This window comes from Chiloscyllium punctatum, chromosome 6 (assembly GCF_047496795.1).
Source record: "Chiloscyllium punctatum isolate Juve2018m chromosome 6, sChiPun1.3, whole genome shotgun sequence".
Taxonomy (NCBI): Eukaryota; Metazoa; Chordata; class Chondrichthyes; order Orectolobiformes; family Hemiscylliidae; genus Chiloscyllium; species Chiloscyllium punctatum.
The window spans coordinates 12997688-13021609 of NC_092744.1; the positions used below are offsets into that span (position 1 = coordinate 12997688).

Here is a 23922-nt window from a genome sequence, read left to right on the forward strand (position 1 = left end):
GACAGTGGCATCTTAAGTGATGGCGACCTTACCAGCTGTTGATGATAGTCATAGAAGTCCACTTGGCTCAATCGTGTTGTTCAGAATCTGTCACTTTTACCTTGTCTGGCTTACATATGACTCCAGACCCACAGTGAGGTATTTAACTCTTTGACTGCCCTCTGAAAATGTTGCACGAGCTGTTCAGTTCGAGGGCATTTAGCCTGGATGACAAGTGCTGGTCATGACAGCGACCCTCACATCCCATGAAAAAATAAAGACAAAAAAATCTACAAAGGTTGACTGAGATGGAAATTACTCTCAGTGGTTCTGCCTTTCCCATTAGATGGCATATAATTTGAATGACAGAAATAACAGCACTCTGAAATTGGCCCAATTAGACTGTATTTACACCATGGAAGCCTCCTCATACCATATTGCATTGAACATTGTTAATATAATTTCCTGTTCATTTCTCCCTGATGCACTTAGCTATTTTCCCTTTAAGACACTCGAGCATCCATTTTGGACCAAGAAAGGCTAGATCAGTGCTCTTTCTACAGGTACACAATCCTGTATCCGAAATCCGAAAGTCATTTTAGCGTGCGAACAGGTGACCCAACTCCACACCCACTCGAACCATGTCACTCAGATGTCACATCGTGGCGTGGCCTAGCACTGGCTGGCATCAAAGAACAAAGAACATTACAGAACAGGAACAGGCCCTTCAGCCCTCCTAGCCTGCACTGATCCAGATCCTCTAACTAAACCTGCTGCCTATTTTCTAAGTGTCTGTATCCCTTTGCTCCCTGCCCATTCATGTATCTGTGTAGAAACATCATAAATGATGTTAACGTTCCCGTCTCTACCACCTCCACTGGCAACACATTCCAGGCCCTCACCATCCTCCGTGTGAAGAACTTCCCACATATATCTTCCCTCAACTTTTCCCATCTCACTTTGAACCCTAGTAATTGAGTCCTCCACTCTGGGAAAAAGTTTCTGGCTATCCACCCTGTCTACACCTCTCATGATTTTGTAGACCTCAGTCAGGTCCCCTCAACCTCCTTCTTTCTAATGAAAATAATCTTAATCTGCTCAACCTCTCTTCATAGCTAGCACCCTCCATACCAGGCAAGATCCTGGTGAACCTCCTCTGCCCCTTCTCCAAAGCATCCACATGCTTTTGATAATGTGGTGACCAGAACACTACGCAGTATTCCAAATGTGGCCGAACAATTGTAATATGATCTGTCAACTCTTGTACTTAATATCCCATCTGATGAAGGAAAGCATGCCGTATGCCTTCTTGACCACTCTACTGACCTGCGTTGCCACTTTCTGGGAGTAATGGACCTGAACACCTAGCTCTCACTGTGCATCAATTTTCCCCAGGACCTTTCCATTTGCTGTATAGTTCGCTCTTCAATTAGATGTTCCAAAATGCATCACTTTGCATTTGTTTGGATTGAACTCCATCTGCCATTTCTCTGCCCAACTCTCCAATCTATCTATCTTCTTCTGTATTCTCCGACAGTCCCTTCACTATCTGCTACTCCACCAATCTTAGTGTCATCTGCAAATTTGCTAATGAGGCAATCTATACCTTTGTCCAAATCATTTATGTATATCACAAACAACAGTAGTCCCAGGACGGATCCCTGTGGGACATCACAGGCTACAGGTCTCCATTTTGAGAAACTCCCTTCTACTACTACTCACTGTCTCCTGTTGCCCAGCCAGTTCTCTATCAATCGAGCTAGAACACCCTGGACCTCATGTGATTTCACCTTCTTCGTAAGCCTACCATGGGGAACCTTATCAAACACCTTACTAAAGTCCATGTATATGACATTTACATCCCTTCCCTCATGAGTCAACTTTGTCACCTGTTCAAACAATTCTATTAGGTTTGTAAGACATAACCATCCCTGCACAAAACCATGTTACCTATCACTGATAAGCCCATTTTCTTCCAAATGGGTATATATCCTATCCCTTAGTATCTTCTCCAGTAGCTTCCCTACCACTGACATCAGGCTCACAGGTCTGTAATTCCCTGGATTATCCCTACTACCCTTCCTAATCAAGGAGACAACATTAGCAATTCTCCAGTCCTCTGGGACCTCTCCTGTGTTCAAGGATGCTGCAAAGATATCTGTTAAAACCCCAGCTATCTCCTCTCTTGCTTCCATCAGAACCTGGGGTAGATCCCATCTGGACCTGGGGACTTGTCCACCTTAATGTCTTTTAGAATACCCAACACTTCCTTCCTCTTTATGTCGACTTGACCTGGAGTAATCAAAGAACTATCCCTAACCTCAACATCCATCAAGTTCCTCTCATCGGTGAATACCGATGCAAAGTACTAATTAAGAATCTCACTCATTTTCTCTGAGTTCACACATATCTTTCCTCCTTTGTTCTTGAGTGGGCTAAATCTTTCCCTAGTTACCCTCTTGCTCCTTATATATGAATAAAAGTCTTTGGGGTTTTCCTTAATCCTGCTTGTTGAGGATATCTCATGACCCCTTTTAGCCCTCTTAATTCCTCATTTCAGATTGGTCCTACATTCCCAATATTCTTCCAAAGCTATGTTTGTCTTCAGTTGCATAGACCTTAAGTATGCATCTTTTTTCCTCTTAGCTAGTCTCACAATTCCACCAGTTGTCCTTGGTTCCGTAATCTTGCCATTTCTATCTCTCATATCTCTCCTGAACTCTAATGAACCTCAGAGTTCAGGAGAGATATTACAAGGGGGCATAGCTTTAAATTAAGGGGGGGTAGATATAGGACTGATATTACAAGGGGGCATAGCTTTAAATTAAGGGGGGGTAGATATAGGACTGATGTTAGGGGTAGGTTCTTCACTCAGCGAGTCGTAAGTTCATGGAATGCCCTGCCAGTAGCAGTAGTGGACTCTCCCTCTTTATGGGTATTTAAGCGGGCATTGGATAGGTATATGGAGGATAGTGGGTTAGTGTAGGTTAGGTGGGCTTTGATCGGCGCAACATCGAGGGCTGAAGGGCCTGTACTGCGCTGTATTCTTCTATGTTCTATGTTCTATGAACCTCTCTTTAAAAGCCTCCCACATACTGAATGTGGATTTCCCTTCAAACACCTGCTTCCAATCTACATTCCCCAGCTCCTGCTGAATTTTGGTATAGTTGGCCTTCCCCCAGTTTAGTACTCTTCCTTTAGGACCACTCTCGTCTTTGTCCATGAATATTCTAAAACGTACGGAATTGTGATCATTATTCCCAAAGTAATCCCCTACTGTAACTTCAAACAACTGGTCAGGCTCATTTCCCAGCATCAGGTCCAGTATGGCACCTTCCCGAGTTGGACTATTTACATACTGCTCTAGAAAACTCTCCTGGATGCTCGTTACAAATTCTGCTCCATCCAGACCTCTAACACTAAGCGAATCCCAGTCAATGTTGGGAAAATTAAAATCTCCTATCACCGCTACTCTGTTGCTCCTACATCTTTCTATGATCTCTCTACATATTTATACCTCTATCTCACGGTTGCTGTTAGGAGACATGTAGTATAATCCCAACATTGTTACTGCACCCTTCCTATTTCTGACCTCTGCCCATATTGCCTCACTGCTTGAGTCCTCCATAGTGCCCTCCTTCAGCCCAGCTGTGATATCCTCTCTGACCAGTAATGCAACTCCGCTACCCCTTTTACCTCTCACTCTATTCTGCTTGAAGCAACAACACCCTGGGATATTTAGTTGCCAATCATGCCCTTTTCTCAACCAAGTCTCAGTAATAGCAATAACATCATACTCCCAGGTACTAATCTAAGCCCTAAGTTTATCTGCCTTACCTACTATACTCCTTGCATTAAAACAAATGCACCTCAGACCACCAGTCCCTTTATGTTCATCCTCCACTTCCTGCCTACTCTTCCCCTTAGTCATGCTGACTTCATTATCAAGTTCCTTACAGGCTTTAGTTACTACCTCCTTCTTGTCCACTAACCTCCTCACTTAGTTCCCATCCCCCTGCCACATCAGTTTAAACCCTCTCCAACAGCATTAGCAAAAGCACCCCCCAAGGACATTGGTTCCAGTTCTGCCCAGGTGTAAACCATCCAATTTGTAATAGTCGCACCTCCCCCAGAACCGGTCCCAATGCCCCAAACATCTGAACGCCTCCCTCCTGCACCATCTCTCAAGTCACACATTATTCTATTACTCCTATCCTGATGAGCATGTGTCACTGGTAGCAATCCTGAGATTACTACTTCTGAAGTCCTACTTTTTAACTTGGTTCCTAACTCCCTAAATTCTGCTTGTAGGACCTCATCCCATTTATTACCTATATCATTGCTGTCTGTATGCACCACGACAACTGGCTGTTCACATTATTTCAAAATGTGCTGCATCAAATCTGAGCCATTCCTCACCAGTGCACCTAGGAGGCAACATACCATTCAGGAGTCTCGTTTTCGCCTATCTACTCCCCTTACAATTGAATCCCCTATGACTATAGCCCTTCCACGCTTTTCCCGCCCTTCTGAACAGCAGAGCCAGCCACAGTGCCATGAACCTGGCTACTACCGCCTTCCCCTGGTGAGCCATCTCCCCCAACACTATCCAAAATGGTATACCTATTTTGGAGGGATATGACTACAGGAGACATCTGCACTGCCTTCCCGTTCTTTCTCTGTCTTTAAGTCATCCATTCCCTTTCTCCCTCAGCCCCGTGGGATGGCACGGTGGCTCAATGGCTAGCACTGCTGCCTCACAGTGCCAGGAACCCAGGTTTGATTCCAACCTTGGGTGACATGTTTGTGTGGAGGTTGCACATTCTCCCCGTGTCTGTGTGGGTTTCCTCCGGGTGCTCCAGTTTCCTCCCACAGTCCAAAGGTGTGCAGGTGAGGTGAATTGGTCGTATTAAATTGCCAATAGTGTTCAGGGATGTCTAGATTAGGTGGATTAAATTAGATTCCCTTACAGTGTGGAAACAGGCCATTTGGCCCGACCCTCCAGAGAGCAACCAACCCCTCCTTCTGATTAATGTATTGAACACTATTGAGCAAATTAGCATGGCCAATCCACCTGACCTGCACATCTTTAGACTATGGGAGGAAACCCATCCAGACACGGGGAGAACGTGCAAATCCCACACAGACAGTTGCCCAAAGCTAGAATCGAACCTGGGTCCCTGGTGCTATGAGGCAGCAGTGCTAACAACCAAGCCACTGTGCCGTCCCTTAGTCAGTGGTAAATATATGTTAGGGGAATGGGTCTGGGTGGATCCCTCTTCGGAGGGTTGGTGTGGATTTATTGGGCCAAAGGGCCTGTTTCCATACTGTAGGGATTCTAATTCTAATCCTAATCTGTGGTGTGACCAATTCACTAAACGTGCTATCCATGATTCCCTCAGCATTGTGGATGCTCCAAAGTGTGTCCATCCACAGCTCGAGAGCCGTCATACGGTGTAACAAGAGCTGCAACTGGACACACCTCTTGCACGCGAAGGAGCGAGGGACATCAGCTGTATCTCTGATCTCCCACATTGAGCAAGAGAAGCATAACACGGGTCTGAGATCTCCTGCCGTTTTTAATCTTAATTGTGTCAATTGTGTCTCAGCGCTCGTACTATTCACACGTAGGTCTGCTGTTAGGTAATACAGGTAGGCAATCCTTTATCCGAAATTCCGATATCCAAAAAGCTCCGAAATCCGAATTTCTTTTCCTGAAGTTTTTTTTTCTCCATAACCAGATTGATTGGCGTGCAAATAGTTAACCCAACTCCAAACCCACGCAACCCGCGTCACTCAGATGTGACATAGCAGTGTGGCCCAGCACTGGCAGGCCTCAATTCTGTCTCAGGGCTTGTAGTAATGGCAGGTGCATCTGCTGTTCAGTAATTTTGGTTTTACAATGAAAATGTCATTTAATCACTTATCTGAAAAATTCCAAAATCTGAAAGACAGCTGGTCCCAAGGGTTTAAGATAAAGGATTGTCTACTTGTACTCCTTTCATTTCACTGTGAAAATGCCATTTATTCCAAAATTCAAAAAATTCCGAAAAACAACTGGCCCCAAGGATTTTGCATAAAGGATTGTGTACCTGTACATAGTATGAAGTTAAGTAAAGTGGATGTTCAAAGAGACTTGGGGGTTCAGATACATAGATTTCTAAAATGTCACAAACTGATGCAGAAAATAATGAAGGAAGCTAATGGAATGCCTGCCGTTATATCTAGAGTACTGGAGCACAAGGATGCAGAAGTTATACAAAACCCTGGTTAGAGCCCACTGGGCACCACACCTTAGGAGGGCTACTGCCCTTGGAGGGAGTACAGTGTAGGTTTACAAGAATGACACTTGGAATTAAGGGGTTGAGTTATGGGGATAAATTATACAAATTAGGCCTACTTTCTCTGGAATTTAGAAGATTAAGAGTAATCTGATTGAAACCTTCAAGATATTAACAGGAAAAGACAGGATCGATAAAGAGAAATCATTTCCACAGGGTGGAGATTCTATAACTAGAGGGTATAGTCTGAGAATTAGGGCCAGACCATTCAAGAGAGAGATTAGGAATAACTCCAAACCCATAGGGTAGTAGATGTTTGGAACTCTCTTCCACAAATAGCAGTGGATGTTGGATCAGTTATTTATTTTGCAACCTGAGTAAGATATTTCTTTGTTAAGCAAAGGTATTAACGGAAACTGGGCCAAAGGCAGGTATATGGAGTTAGGCCACCGATGTTAGCCATGATCTCATTGGGTGTTGGAACAAGCTTGAGGGGTTGAATTGTCTACTTCTATTCCTGCATTCCCATGTTCTTATTGTCCTTAACAACTCCATGGGATGGAATGTTCCACGATAAAACCCCTCATTGGCTAAAGATGTTTCATATAAATTTAAAAGGGGCTTTAGAAAGGGGAGGTGATGGCCTAGTGGTATTATTGCTGGACTGATAATCCAAAGACCTAAGTCATGTTCTGGGGTCCTGAGTTCAAATCCCACCATAGCAGATGGTGAAGTCTGAATTCCATAAAAAAAGTCTGGAGTTAAGTTTAATGATGATCATTACCAATTGTCAGGAAAACTCCTGTGACTCATTAATGTCCTTTAAGGAAGGAAACTGCCATCTCTACCTGGTCTGGCCTACATGTGACTCCAGACCCACAGTAATGTGGTTGACTCTTAACTACCCTCTGGGCAATTAGGGATGGGCAATAAATGCTGCCTAGCCAGCAACACCCTCATCCCATAAATGAACTTTTTAAAAATTGTAGTAAAATGTTTAATTTTTGAGAAATGTTGGCATTGGCAACACTTAACTGATGATATTATTCATGAGATTGGTCAATTTTATTGTGATATTTGCTAAACTAAGATTATCTAAATGAACTTGGACAATCACACTAATGCCAGGAGGTCAAGTCACTCGGAATTCAAACATAATGTACCAGACACAGACGGCATCAACATTTTTCCAGAAATAACCCTGTAGTCTGTTCAATTTCTGTTTCCCAAAAGAAGACCATTCATCAAATTCAGGGCAATAGACTCAGAGGCAGCAGGTGTAAAGAAATTTCCATCTGCATCTTTTCCTTGTGGAATTGCACCTCTCAGAATTTCATTCGTAATGAAAAATGATCAGCGGAGCTTCAAGATTTTGTGCAAATTAGAGTATTTACATTTATTAAAGATCTTTAGTAATCTCAGAACTTCTCAAAGAACCTTTACAAAGATACAAAGCTACTTCTCTCTCAAAACTGGCAACAGCCTTCAGCCCAAGGGTGTTATGTAAGGGGTCAGCTCTGATGAAGAATCATCAAGACTCAAAACATTAGCTCTCTCTCTCTCCAGGGATGCTGTCTGATCCACTGTGATTCCCAGCACTTCATGCTTTCAGTACAGATTCCAGCATCTGCAGTAATTAGCTCCTGCCCTGCGTTATGTATGGGGGCATGTTCAAGCCACTCCAGGTCAGAGGGGGGTCAAGGTCTACATGGAAGGCAGGCAGGCAGCACAAAATGATACCAATAAAGCCAAATTATTCCTGCTGCTGGGAATCAGATACAGAGAGATTGCTGGAGAAACTCAGCAGGGCTGGCAGTATCTGCGGAGAGAGAAACACAGTTGACGCTTTGAGGATTCGTCTTCAGAACTTGAACAAGTCTGGGGGTATCTAGCTGAACTATCCAAATAAGTTCCTCTTAATCAAGCAAATGCATTTTTTGAAAATTCATGGCTCATTCCAAAAATGGCTGTTTTATTTCCCGTCACCGCCAGTTCTTAAACAGTTGGCTTTGAGAGAGTGTACCTTCATTGTATACATGTGTAATTTAGCAAACTGGCCGGTAATTTGTGCTTGCTGAGGTCCCAGAAAAATCAATGAAATAAATTGCCAAGCCATCTATTTTTGATGGCAAGCTTGAAGGACAAACATAGGCCAGATATCGCATATCCTTTCTTCTATCAGTGCCCTGGGATTGGAGATCCTTGGAATAGTCAAGCGTGGATCTAAGTGAAGCACAGCTAAGTTTCAGCACAGATGGGTTGAGGATAGGGCAGAGATGCACTTGGTGATGCAATCCCAGAGGACACTAGGTCAAAGCCAAATGGGATGCCAAGATTGCAGAGTCAGACTAAGTTTCAGGCCATGACCAGCAAAAAGAATGGGGAGCGCTGACCAAAGCCAATGGCACCACTTTCATCAGTATTTAATAGGAAGACATTACAGTCCATTCAATCCCAGAAGTCTGGCAAGTACCATGACATTAGGGAAGAAGTGGAGGGGTCAGCAGTGGTGTGTCAGTGGAGCTGGGTGTCACCATATGGAATCTGGCGTGTGTTTACAGGTGATATTGCTGAGGAGTAACATCTAGATGGAAATAGGAGAAGGATCAAGGATAAATCCTTGAGTGATACCACATGGGAGAAGGAAGGGAAGCCATTTCAAGGAATTTTCATTTTTTTCACTGAATGTAACAAGAATGAACCAGATATGGCTGAGTGTGAGTGAATGGACGTGTTAATGAGTGAATGAGGGTGTGGGTGAGTTAATGGATGTGTGAGTAGTATGAGTGATTGTGGAGGTGAGTAAGGGTGTGTGCGTGTGCGCGCGTGTGGCTATTCATCAATGGATCTTTGAACAGGTGAATGGGTTTGTGGATGGGTGTGAATGATTGTGGGTTTGGGTGGGTGAATGAGGGTGTACTTGGGTGAATGAGCTGGGTACAGTTTAAGAGTTGAGAGACTTTAGCCATTTCCTCAAAATCCTGTTGTGTTTAGGGATAAGCTGAAAATTTCACAATTGTGATCAATATGTTTTGCTAGGCAAAGCCATCAAGGGATATGGAAACAAAGCCAGAGAAACAAGATTTAAGACATAGATCAGGCATGATCAAATTAATGATGGTACTCTTGTTTGAATGTCACCGAGTTATAGAAGCGTATTATAACCGCGATAATCTCACCATGCAGAGTTCCCAGTGACTAGCTCTATCACTAAGCAACAGTAACATGGATTGCACTGTCCATCAATTTTCATCAGGATAACCACTGGCAGCAAGCAAATAAACAGCAGCCCAAAATTAGAACTAAACCACTTAGAACTAAACCACTTAGGGCAGGCACTTAGGAAAATACCAGGAAGTGGCTAAAAAATTGTCACCTCGATGTACAGTTTCAGTCAAATATTCTAAACCATTTTAGGGTTTTAACCCTTGACCGAACCTAATTGTTGCTGGGACCCCCATGGCCGTACATGATATCAATGTTCATCATTACTTCATTTACAGAGTGCGTACATCTTCTATACATTTAACACTTAACACTGGGATGAGAACAAGACCGAATCAAAGTATTACACAGGCTCTGAACTTCCCCGGGCTGTTTGCAGCTGATCTCCTGTGACTTTGGTAGAAGCCTGTGGGGGAACCCAGTTTGTTTCAAGATTTGGAAGCTTGAAGGGAGAAACGTTTGAGGAAATTCAGAGTCATGATTCCAGACAGTGAACAAAGCAATGAGGCCCACCAATGAGGCGCTCACTCTCTTCCAATTGGCACAAGTCAGTTGTGTCTTATACTGCTCCATGGTTCTGTAAAGAGAGACATGATGAGTGCTGACAAAAGATGAGTAAAACATAAGTAAAACCCTCGTAACTAGACTAAATTAATCAGTGCTATGCTCTTTGGAACAATTAGTGGACAATCGATTAATAAAAAGTGTAAAATCCTTAAGGTTCCCCTTGAGGCTGCTCATAAATGGATATATTTAGCAGGACAGGACTCTTTTAGATTACTTACAGTGTGGAAACAGGCCCTTCGGCCCAACAAGTCCACACCGACCCACCGAAGTGCAACCCACCCCCCTACATTTACCACTGCACCTAACACTATGGGCAATTTAGCATAGCCAATTCACCTAACCTGCGCATTTTTGGATGGTGGGTGGAAACTGGAGCACCCACAGGAAACTCACGCAAACACAGGGAGAATGTACAAACTCCACACAGACAGTTGCCTGAGGCAGGAATTGAACCCAGGTCTCTGGCGCTGTGAGGCAGCAGTGCGAACCACTTGCCACCATTGCCGCCCACTCTTATTGCACATTCTCACTGGAAGGGGGTGCAAGTCATGGTGTAGGTCCTGCCATCTTTACAACTTGACCTTCAAGCCGTATTCCTGCCTAGGAGTTCTAGCACATTCACTGCATCAATACTCCCAGTGATCTCAGTTAAACATCTCTCGATTCTGCTTGTAAACCAGGCCCTGAGGTTACTCAGTCTTTGCTGCTGCAGTGTGACTCTAAAATGACAGGCTGTAAGATTGTATGGTACATTTCAGGTATTATTAGGTCTCCTACTAAAATCGATCCCAACCAGCATTCCAACCCCGCCCCACCACCCACACTGGGATTTCAAATCCCAGAACACATCACTCGCCTCCAGGTTCCAAAATCCCTGGAGTGCATCTCATTCTCCAATACAACCAGGTGCTAGTTTATCTTCCCCCCCTCATCTTAAGCAGCCAGCCCCTGTATCTCTTCCCATATACATGCTCCTGATCTCACCCTCCCTCTCAACGTTCCTCAACTTCACTTCCAGTCACTCCCACTATTATTCCCAGTGCTCACCGTCCATCACCACCCCACCAATCAACTCCCTGCTCCACCAAGTCCATCTCTTTACTCTCAGCCTCTCCCTGCCAATTTCGGTATTTATTACTGACCTGATACACTGTTCCGACGCTGACGTCAATCTCGGTGCACTCCTTGGACTTGATTTTAAAAGAAAAGGAAAGAGTTAGAACTGAGTTTGCCGTACAGCTTTTGAGGAGAGTGTGACTAGCAGAAAGAGGGAGAGGAAAGGAGTTCAAGACAAACCAAAAGACAGAAGTAAATGTGCAGGATGAGTTAGGAAGTTGAGAAGAAGCAGGTGAATTGGATGGAAGAAAGCACAGCCTTTTTTCTTTGTCCATCAGAGTAATAAATTGTTAACATTTGATTAATATAGCTTAAAACAACTTTATTTAAAAAGTAAGCATTTTAAACACAATGTCAATCATCAACCTGTATGTAACCTGATTTTAAATTTCTGAAAATTCATTATATTGGGGCATAGTAGATTGATTCTTGGGTTCAATGGTGTATGCTGGTGAAGCTGAGGCTAATACTCTGGGACCAATGATTCAGACCCCACAGACCTTAATTCAACTTTTTAAAAGGTATAGAATTGAATTGAAAGCTAACCTGAGAGATAGTGACCATGAAGCCACTATAAATATTAGTAAAGCTCTATCCGGTTCACAATCTTTTTTGTTTCTCTCATGGGATGTGGGCATCACTGGGTAGACTGACATTTACTGCCCATCCACAAATGCCCAGAGGGCAGTTCAGAGGCAACCTACATCTGTGAGTCTGGAGTTACATGTAGAGTCAGAGTGGCAGATTTCATTCCTCAAAAGGACATTACTGAACCAGATAATATTTTTACAACAATCAACAGAAGTTGCATGATCACTTGCATAGCTTCCAATATTTATTTATATTCCATCATTTGCAGTGGTGGGATTTGAACCCACGAACCTAGCATAGGGTAATACTGGGCTACTAACTCAGTGACATGGCCACTACACCACTACCTTCAAGGAAGGCAAGCTGCCAGACTTACCAAGTCATGACTTCACTCTATTGTTCACTCATAACTGACAATTAGGGGTGGGCATCAAATACTGGGGTTGCCAGTCATGCCCACATTCATGAATGCCATAAAACAAATTTCAAAGAATTATAATCAAAGGTTTTTAAAACCTGCCTCCTAGTGTCATTCTCCCAAAAATGACTTGTTTAAATTTAAGAAATGTAATCTTAAACGAATGCACAAGCAGAATCTCCCATTGGTAATTGATGAAGCCTGGGAGGAGGTCTGGTTTCATGGATGGAACCTCCTTTAGGCATATGTTTAAAAATTGGTGCATGTTGTAGGTATTTTTAACCAACACATTCCAAAGGTGTCATGTCACTGCTGGAGCGGGTGAGATCTAATTCTGAAATATGGACACTACAACGGTATCACAAGAGCCAAAGCATGTTGCATGGTTGTCTGAAAGGGTTAATATTGAGATGTACCTTAAGCACCACCTACTTTGATGATGTCAATATGGTCATGGGCAGAGCAGTTGAAGGAGGAGGTCCTCACCTCTTCACCTCTTCCTTGGCTTCACAACAATGCTCGTCATGTCAAGGTAATCTATAACTAGCTGGGGCAAACAATAAACTTTCTTTACAGGGATGTTGCCAGAGTTGGAGGGTTTGAGCTATAGGGAGAGGCTGAACAGGCTGGGGCTGTTTTCCCTGGAGCATCAGAGGCTGAGGGGTGACCTTATAGAGGTTTATAAAATCATGAGGGGGCATGGATAGGATAAAGAGACAAGGTCTTTTCCCTGGGCTGGGGGAGTCCAGAACTAAAGGTTTAGGGTGAGAGGGGAAAGATTTAAAAGGAACCGAATGGGTAACTTTTTCACGCAGAGGGTGGTATGTGTATGAAATGAGCTGCCAGAGGAAATGGTGGAGGAGGCTGGTACAATTACAGCATTTAAAAGGCATCTGGATGGTTATCTGCATGAGAAGGGTTTAGTGGGATCTGGGACAAGTGTTGGCAAATGGGACTAGATTAGGTTGGGATATCTGGTCAGCATGGATGAGTTGGACCGAAGGGTCTGTTTCTGTGCTGTACTTTTCTATGACTCTTGTGACTCTATAGCTGGACAGTCTTTTAGTTAGACCAGGAAGTGGCTTTCCCCTACCACAATAGACACTCGGCCCTGAGGATTCCTACACTTAAAGCAGATGATGATAGCTTGTCCAGACAACAGTGCACAAAACCATGGAAATTCCTCATGTGGTTAAAACCCCAACATCATTTCTTCCTGGGTTACATGGAACTCAGGTGAAATGCACAAAAACCCACCACAATGAAGTGGAAGTTCTACACCCAAACGGAAACTGAAATGTTTGATTACCTCTTTACGGTGACAACAGTTTCCCAAGGTTCCTGTAGCTAACCCGATTATGACGTGAGCAACAATCAAGGCTAATTGAAGCCCGCTGAGTGCTAGCAGAATGGAAAACAGTGTGACATTCCACGCCACAATGTGGCTCGGTTCTCTGCACTGGCTCCATGTGGTGAGGTCAGTGAGATATCTGGATAAGGAAACATATCACAATAAAAGATTTGTGTTCTTTAAACATCTCACCAAGTCAACACTAAAAGATCAATATTTGAATGCATTTCAGACAAACTGTACTTCAGCCCTAGACACTGTATCTATACAGATTGACATCAAATTGCACAACACATAAGCAGGCATTTAGCTGAGTAGCGTTATGTTGGTGGTCATGCTTAACCATATCATCTCACATTTCAATGTTCCTTTCTCCCTCAAATTTATCATCCCCTTCAGCACACTCATGCCATTTGCTTCAAATGCACCATGTAGCACCAAGCACCCACATTAACTGAATGTCTAAAGGGGCTTTATACCAAAAGATGGTGGTAGAGTCAGTAGGAGAGTTAACTGAAGGAAAAGTTAGTGAAGGTAGGCCTTGAGATGGTAAATTTGATAGAGAAAGAGAGAACATTTATCACACTGAAGGAGGGCATTCTGCACACGGCATGTTTCCGGCCAATTGTGGTATCCTCGCTGGAATATTAATCCAGACATCTAGGTAATGATCTGGGCACCTGGGTTCGAATTCTGCCATGGTAGATGTTAGAATTTGAGTTCAATAAAAATCTGGAATTAGGAGTATATTGATGACCATGAATCCAATTGTTGGAAAAACCCATCTTCATTTCGGGAAGGAAACTGCCGTCCTTACCTGTTGTGGTCTACATATGACTCCAGACCCACAGCAATACAGTTGTCTCTTGACTGCCCTCTGGGTAATTAGGGATGAGCAATAAATGCCAGCCAGTGATGCCCTCATCCCATGAGTAAATAAAATTCAACAAATACAACGTTCCAGTCTTTGGTCTACAGTTTAATAAGTTGCAGTATTCCTAACATGTCTTTTTTTTAAATAGTATAAAGGTTTCTGCCTCAACCAACTTTTCAGGTAGTGAGTTCTAGATGCCCTCTAGCCTCAGGGTGAAGGTATTTGCCTCACCTCCCCTAGAATCCAGCTGAAATGAAGAGCTTTAGGAAGGGCATTGGAGTTGGAGTTTCACAGGAGGTTGCAGAATCAGCTCCTTGTTTGATGTTCACATTACAAGTTCAATGACAATACAGTCCAATGTCCTCCTGAAGTTAACTGGCAATCTTTATGTGAGACATATTAAGTGTTTTTTCTCCCTTCACCCAACCCACCATGCTCTACAAACCTATTTAGTGTAGCCGTGCACTGTTATGAAATATAGGAAGAGATAGATGATCACAGAGGTGGATCTTTTTGTACCCAATTAAACTTGGGGCTCGGAGAACACAGCAAGAAAACTAATTTATATAATAAAACCCAGAACTGCCAATGCTAGAGAACTGAAATACACAGAAAGTAGAAAACGCTGGAGAAACTCAACAGCAGAGAAAACAGAGTTAATGTTTTGAGTTCTGAAGTAGGGTCTTTGGGTCTTGAACTACTAACTTTCTCTCTCCACAGATGCTGCCATTCTTACTGAGTTTCTCCAGCAATTTCTGGGTTTTTTTTGAAGAAAACTCACTTGTCTGACATCCAGTCTTAATAAAGTTGTCGCACCTCTGAGGAAGTGAGCTGATGTAACGATGCCTCATGAGGAGAATTTTTAGCCTGTTTGAGCCACTAAGCAGCTCACAAATGCTACATTCTCCTCTGTTCAATGCACCACAGAAGGTTCAAAATTCTACTGCTAATGTCACATCACCCCTCCACATCATTTCTGCATCATGCAATATATAATATTTAACACTTGGTAATGATGACCCACTGCTATTAAAATTATCTAACTATATTTCATTGTTTCGGTGGTGCTTCCTAGAACACACCTTTACTATGCACAGATCCAGAAAACCTCAGCAGATCTGGCAGTATCTGTGGAGGGGAAGTAGAGCTAACATTTCAAGTTCAGCAACCCCTTCTTCAGAAATAGTTTCTCACGTAAAGAAAAGCCTCATCTATTGAAAACACATCAATAGTCATAATTGTTGTACCAAGTAGGTACAATGCAGAAAATTCTACTGGACTTCCTCTCCAAGGATGACATGGCTGGATAGTACATGAATAGGATTGGGCTGGTGGGATATGAGTCCAGAGTGTGGTGCTGGAAATGCACAGCAGGTCAGGAAACATCCTCCGAGCAGGAGAGTTGACATATCGGGCATAAGCCCTTCATTACACCCGAAATGGCAATTCTCCTGCTCCTCAGATGCTGCCTGACCTGCTGTGCTTTTCCAGCACCATACTCTTGACTCTGATCTCCAATCCTTGTTTTCTCCTCCATGGTGGGACATGAACCAGATGCAGGCACTGGGACTAGATTAATTGTGAAAACTGGACAGCATGGCAAGTTGGGCCAAAGGGCCTGTTTTCTTGCTGTAAACCTATACAACTATATATTAATCTAAGTGAGGCCTGACCAGCAATTTTAGCTCAACGTAACTTCCCTCGTTTTGTTCCTCATCATTAAGACAGAGCCCAGGGTTGACAATCTTTTAGAGTTATCCGAGAGCCAACAGAAATTGAATTGAGCACCATGCAACTGAGCTACAAAGAGACAGTTCAATTTCCAATGGTGTGGGAGCTTGGCTTGTTACCAGGATGGGACGTATCAACAGGAGCATGGGCCAGGGTGCATTAAAACCTCAGAGGAAAGTTGGCAATCTTACAAGAATCCTGATTTTTTTTGTTTCTTAAAAACAGCCTTAACAAACTGTCCATTCATTTTCAAAAAGTGTTGCACTTAATATGATTCATCACCACCGATGTCACTTCAAATATTGAAGCTGTGAATGTCCATCTGTAGCAAGACCTGGACAATATCAATGCCTGGGGGTGGCGCGGTACCTCAGTGGTTAACACTGCTACCTCACGCCCTCGGGTGACTGTCTGTGTGGAGTTTGTACATTCTCCCCGTGTCTGCATGGCTTTCCTCCAGGTGCTCCGGTTTCCTCCCACAGTCCAAAGGTATGCAATTTAGGTGAATTGGTCATGCTAAATTGCCCATAGTGTTCAAGGACATGTAGGTTAGATGCATTAGTCAGTGGCAAATATAGGATAATAGGATAGGGGAAAGGGTCTGGGTGGGCTATTCTTCAGAGGGTCAGTGTGGACTTGCTGGGCTGAAGGGCCTGTTTCCACACTCTTGTGATTCTGTTGTGACCCCCAGCCTCTCCATTCTGGTAAATGTTTATAATTGTATAGTTCAGTTTATATTGCCTCTCCCTATTCTTACTCCCAAAATATTATCACCCTGTCTTCCTTTCAAATGTGGCAATGTTAAAATTCGATTATTTGAGGTTTTTTCACCTTCCATTCGTGCTGTTGAAGGGATAGTTCCATCCCAGATCCGTGAGGCAGTATGGGCCCTTTAATAAACCCAGAAGAGAGACGTTGAAACAGTATCCAGCACCGGCCATTCCGATCAGAGACACCAAAACCACGGTCAGCACCTGGTTGAAAGAGAAAAGGCAATAATTCAGCAATACTCTTAGCCAAAGCAATCCGACATTCTGCCAATGAAGGCAGAATAAACTAAGGGAATTCTTACCATACGGCTCTTGCCATAAATTCTTGTTTGACAGTGACCATAGATGTTATCATTCCCAAGGCCAATGAACACCACGATTGGAAAAATCATCTGCAAAATAAAAACAGAACAATATATTCAATGGAATTGATAGTATCAGCAGCCCTCTCCATTTGGACCAAGTGGTGTTTCCATTCCCTGAAACTAGTCATTCTGTCCTCTCTATGAAGGAGATTGCCATCTGTTCCTGGATCATGGAGTTAGTGTCCATGGGTTATGAAGTCAGGCTAAGTATAGATTTTAGAGGCACCAAAACATCACCCGATGCCTCATGAGCTCCAACTGAACCCAGCAGCATTGTTCCAAGCCAGATACCTCCTTCCACATTCCCTTAACCCACCTACCCACTTCCTCATTCCTCTAATACAGCTGCCCCCTTCCACATTCCCTTAACCCACCTACCCACTTCCTCATTCCTCTAACACAGCTGCCCCCTTCCTCATTCCCCTAACACACCTACCCACTTCCTCATTCTGGTCCCAGGAGGACCAATTCCAATACCGAACAACCCAGATGGCCTCCTTCTTCAAAGACGTAATTTCCCCTCAGACGTGGTTGACGATGCTCTCCACCGCATCTCCTCCACTTCCCGCTCCTCCACCCTTGAACCCCATTCCTCCAATCGCCACCAGGACAAAACCCCACTGGTCCTCACCTACCACCCCACCAACCTCCAGATACATTGTATCATCCTTCGTCATTTCCGCCACCTCCAAACAGACCCCACCACCAAGGATATATTTCCCTCCCCACCTCTATCAGCGTTCCGGAAAGATCACGCCCTCCATGACTCCCTCGTCAGGTCCACACGCCCCACTAACCCAACTTCCACTCCCGGCACCTTCCCCTGCAACTGCAAGAAATGCAAAACTTGCACCCACGCCTCCCCCCTTACCTCCCTCCAAGGCCCCAAGGGATCCTTCCATATCCATCACAAATTCACCTGCACCTCCACGCACATCATTTACTGCATCTGCTGCACCCGATGTGGCCTCTACATTGGGGAGACAGGCTACCTACTTGCGGAACGTTTCAGAGAACACCTCTGGGACACCCGCACCAACCAACCCAACTGCCCAGTGGCTGAACACTTTAACTCCCTCCCACTCTGCCAAGGACAAGTAGGTCCTTGGCCTCCTCCATCGCCAGACCATGGCAACATGACGCCTGGAGGAAAAGCGCCTCATCTTCTGCCTAGGAACCCTCCAACCACAAGGGATGAATGCAGATTTCTCCAGCTTCCTCATTTACCCTCCCCCCACCTTATCTCAGCCCCAACCCTTGGACTTAGCACCACCTTCTTGACCTGCAATCTTCTTCCTGACCTCCCTGCCCCCAAACTCTCTCCGGCCTATCACCCTCACCTTAACCCCCTTCCACCTATCACATTCCCAACGCCCCTCCCCCAAGTCCCACCTCCCTACCTTTTATCTTAGCCTGCTTGGCACACCCTCCTCATTCCTGAAGAAGGGCTTATGCCCGAAATGTCGATTCTCCTGCTCCTTGGATGCTGCCTGACCTGCTGCGCTTTTCCAGCAACACATTTTTCAGCTCATTCCTCTAATCCGCCTACTGCCTTCCTCATTCCCCTAACCCACCTACCCCATTCCTCATTCCCCAACCCACCTACCCCATTCCTCATTCCCCAACCCACCTACCCCCTTCCTCATTCCTCAAACCCACGTACCCCCTTCCTCATTCCTCTAACCTACTGACCCCTTCCTCATTCCTCTAACCCACCTACCCCCTTCCTCATTCCCCTAACCCACCTACTCCCTACCTCATTCCCCTAACCCACCTACCCCCTTCCTCATTCCTCTAACCCATCTACACCCTTCCTCATTCCTCTAGCACAGATACCACCTCCCTGATTCCTCTATCCCAACTACCCCCTTCCTCATTCCCCTAACCCACCTATCCCTTCCTCATTCCTCTAACCCACTGACCCCCTTCCTCATTCCTCTATCCCACCACCCCTCCGTCATTTCCCCCAACCCACCTACCCCCTTCCTCATTCCTCTAACCCACCTACCCCCTTCCTCATTCCTCTAACCCACCGAACCCTTCCTCATTCCCCTAACCCACCTACCCCCTTCCCCATTCCCCTAACACACCTACCCCCTTCCTCATTCCTCTAACCCACCAACCTCCTTCTTCATTCCCCTAACCCACTTACCCCCTTCCCCATTCCCCCAACCCACCTACCCCCTTCCGCATTCCTCTAACCCACCTACCTACCCCCTTCCTCATTTCTCTAACCCACCGACCTCCTTCTTCATTCCCCTAACCCACCTACCCCCTTCCCCATTCCCCTAACCCACCTGCCCCCTTCCTCATTCCACTAACCTACCTACCCCCTTCCTCATTCCCCTAACCCATCGAACCCTTACCTCATTCCCCTAACCCACCTACCCCATTTCCTCATTCCTCTAGCATACCTACCCCCTTCCACATTCCTCTAACCCACCTTCCCCCTTCCTCAGTCCTCTAACCCAGCTACCCCTTCCTTATTCCCCTTACCCACCTACCCCTTTCCTCATTCCTCTAGCACACCTACCCCCTTCCTCATTCCTCTAACCCACCTTCCCTTTCCTCATTCCCCTAATCAACCTATCTCCTTCCTCATTCCTTTAACCCACCAACCCTTTCTTCATTCCTCTAACACAGCTACCCCCTCATTCCTCTAACCCACCTACCCCTTCCTCATATCTCTAACACACCTACCCCCTTCCTCATTCCTCAAACCCACCTACCGCCTTCCTCATTCCCCTAACCCATCTACTGCCTTCCTCATTCCTCTAACCCACCTATCCCTTTCCTCTTTCCTCTAACCCAGTTACCCACTCATTTCTCTCAGCCAGTAAGCCCTTCCTTTCTTGACGCAGTTACCCCTCACATCTCTAACCTATTTACCCCTCCTTCCTCTGAACCCAGTCACCCCTTACTTTTCTAACCCAGTTACTCCCCTTTTCTCTTACCCAATAACCCCTTATTTCTCTAATCCAGTTACTGCCTCACTCTCCAACTCTGCTATTCCTCTAACCAATCATCCAGTGTTCCATCACTGATAGTTTCACACTTATTGATACAGATGTTCGGATCTTTCACTGAAGGGAACATCAATATAATCATCTTTGGATTGAAATCATGTTTGAAATACCCTCAGAGAATAAACAGAGCACATTGTTCTCAGAAAAATGGGCAATACAGCAGCACGGTGTTCAGCACTGCTGCCTCACAGAGCCAGGGACATGGATTTGATCCCACCTTTGGGTCACTGTCTGTGTAGAGTTTGCACATTTTCCCTGTATCTGCAATGGTCTCCCCTGGAGGTTTTGGTTTCCTCCCACAGTCCAAAGATGGACAGTTTAGTTGCTGGCTAGGTGGATTAACCATGGGAAATGCAGGGTTACAGTGCTAGTGTTGGGAATGAGTCTGGCTAGGATGGTCTTCAGAGGGTCAGTGAGGACTCAATGGGCTGACTGGCCTCTTTCTGCACTGTAAGGATGCTATGTCTATGAAAACAGACGGAAATGTTCAGCATCAAAACGGTTCATCCAAGGAAGAACCCCATCACTTAATTGAATACATTGAAAAGTCAGCACATGAAAACTGTGGATGTTTAATCTCATTTTATGTTGAGAGACATCTGTTCCTCTGAGCAGATTAAGCATGGACTAAATGTTGTCATAGAAACTGAAACCCTGTGATGAGGTCGCACCTTCAGGAGAGGAGGGGAAACAGGGGATGAGAAAGCATTAGTCAGCAGCTTAACAATGAACCATTCTCCGAGACTGACGATGGTTTTGGGTTCCATCATCACACATGGAGCATATCTTACAAACTGCTCTGTAAAGAAGATGACTGTGTAAAGAGGACTGCGATTAACCATAGTGCTTACAAGAAGAGCAACTTATTTAAAATAGCAATGCTGAAGAATTAAAATACCTAAGTTGCATCAAGCAATACATTACAAATGAAACTTTACAAGAATATTTTCTTTTCATCCTTGTTTTCCCCTCCTGGATTTAATGAACTAACTGGGTGTAGCAAAATTGGTCCAACAAAATATCCAAACTAGGATAGCGCTGTTTTTCAAACAGTACCCATTTGGTTTAGTGAATCCAGCAATGACAAAGAAAGGGATAGGCAAATTATTGAATCATGCAGTAGAGATGGAGATCACTCAGCCCATTGTGATCCCATGCTAGCATGTTGAAGGAGCTAGATGAGAGCGGTGCTGGAAAAGCACAGCAGTTCAGGCAGCATCCGAAGAGCAGGAAAATCGACAGTTCGGGCAAAAGCCCTTCATCAGGAATAAAGACTGAGTGCCTGCAGAATGGAGAGATAAATGAGAGGAGGGTGATGGTGGAGAAAAAGTAGCATAGAGTACTAGAGGTGAATGTTGAAAGAGCTATGCAATTAGTATCGTTTTCTCTCCAGCTGTCTTCACAGCCTTGCTATTTCTAACTCCCTTTCCAGTATATTTTCGATTCCCATTTAAAACTTACTATTGCAAGACTCTCTCAGATAACACATACCAAATTATAACAATTAAAAATTACACTTCCTTATGGTTCCTGCACCAACTCTTAAATCAGCAAAATTTTTTCTCGTCAAATAGCAAAAACAGCAAATGGTGGAAATGCACAGTAAGTCAGGTTAGTATCTTAATTGGAAAGATAGATGATTTATTAACTTATGACCTCCAAAATCAATGCAACCTTTCCATTTGAAACATAAATCTTTTTACAATGCGTCTCTAATTTTCTAAAATAAAACAAAGAAATGCAGATGCTGGAGATCTGGAACAAAAACAGAAATTGTTGGAGAAACTCAGTAGCTCTGGCAGCATCTGTGGGAAGATAGGCAAGAGTTAATGGTGACTGTTCATCAGAACTGTTAACAGCTAGGAAAAATGGTATTTGTGCTGAAGACAAGGAATGAAAGCTGCCATTTCTGTCAGCTGCAGTCGGATGCCACTATTAGCCACATATTCCCCTCCCCTCCCTTAACTTCCTTCTGTAGAGAGCATTCCCTCTGCCTTAGTGGTCCATTCCTCCTCTATTCCCCTCATGTTCCGAAAACCCAATGGTGCTGTCACAAGCAGCACACCAGCCCATTGACTTCCTCCTTCCCCACTCTCCAAGGTCCCAGCCACATCTTCCATGTGAAGCAGTGATTTACCTGTACTTCACACAGTCTGCTGTATTCCCCACTCACACTGTGTTCTCCTCTGCATTGGTGAAATGAAACACTCTGGGTGACCATTTTGCAGAACACCTATGTTCTGTCTGCAAAGATGACCCTGAGCTTTCAGTTGCTTCAACACACCCACCCAGTTCTCTGTCCCAGGTTTGCTGCAGTGTTAAAGCAAGCCTCAGCACATTCCATTTTCCAACTGCGGACCCTGCAGCCTTCAGGATTCAGCATCGAGTTTGATCATTTTAGAGCCTGATTCCATCCTTCCGTTTTTTTTAACCACCCCTACACCCAGTCCTGTTATGATATGGGCTGATTTTAGCACAGTCACCCATTCTCACCTAATCCCAGGTCCACTACCACATGATATGATAGCACAGCTCACCCATTTTCTCCTACTCTTGAGTCTTATTATCATTTATCCCACTTTTTCACTGTCCTGGCCCGCTATCCTTAATGTCCTTGTTAACCTACCCCTTTCATATCATTGAATCCCTACAGAGTGGAAGCAGGCCACTTGTCAACCTTCCAAAGAGTACCCCACATACACTGCCTTATCCCTGTAGCCCTGCATATCCCATGGCCAATCCACCTAATCTGCACATCATTGTAATGTGGGAGGAAACTGGAGGAAACCCACACAGACACTGGAAGAAAGTACAAACTCCACACAGACAGTCATCCGAGGCTGGAATCAAACCCAGGTCCCTGCCACTGTGAGCCAGAAGTGCTAACCACTGAGCTAACTTGCCTCACTCTTTCTCTCTCTTTCAGCTCCATCTCCACCTATCCATTCACCTCCCCCCTTCTCTCACGCAACTTGGTCTTCAGCATAAATACCTACCTTTTCCTAGCTGCTAACAGTTCTGATCAAGACTCACCGAGCATGAAACGTTAACTCCGCTTACCCATCGTTGGCTTCATTCAAAGGCTTTCTACAAGAGATACCCACCAATATTCCACCTCCACCGATTCCTTCAAAAAACCACACCACGGAAGTGAGTTGGTCTCTCTCTGCGAACTTTGTTTCCCCATTTGGGAAATAGAGCACAATGTCAGCCAAAAAACATAAAATCGCAAGAGGGATCAGAGTGATGCCAATGCACCGGGCATAATTTCCAGAACACATGGTGTTCTCCTCTGCCTTTTGAACACCTGCCTTGCTTAACTCTTGAGTAGTCATCCTGCAAGTGAGGAATTGTGTTTTAGTTAGCTTGTGGGCCATTAAATACTTACAGGTGCTCGATTATACGGGTGTGTCTCTTTTAGAATAAACTTTCCAGATATGCCATTGAAAACAGTGACCCCGGTGATGCATAGGATATCACAGTCCACACTCATAATCTGTAAAACCGAAAAGTTTGGACCTGACTAAGCAAAAAAAAAAATCACTCCCACAAACTCTCAATTCCAATTGTATGGCATTCCCAGTTCACATCTTATGAAGTTGATACACAATTTGAATTCAGGGAACAT

General features: G+C 44.5%; 1 protein-coding gene across 1 annotated transcript; it reads right to left on the bottom strand.

Moving 5' to 3' along the window:
* Positions 1 to 7683: 7683 nt before the first annotated feature.
* tm4sf18 (transmembrane 4 L six family member 18) lies at positions 7684 to 23580 on the bottom strand. The gene is made up of 6 exons (XM_072572026.1): positions 23399 to 23580; positions 17206 to 17295; positions 16965 to 17107; positions 13487 to 13667; positions 11195 to 11242; positions 7684 to 10062 (listed from the first exon to the last, which is right to left on the bottom strand). Exons 1-6 carry the CDS (start codon positions 23573 to 23575, stop codon positions 10045 to 10047), a joined length of 657 nt encoding a protein of 218 aa, XP_072428127.1. The 5' UTR covers positions 23576 to 23580; the 3' UTR covers positions 7684 to 10044.
* Between the last annotated feature and the right edge of the window lie 342 nt (positions 23581 to 23922).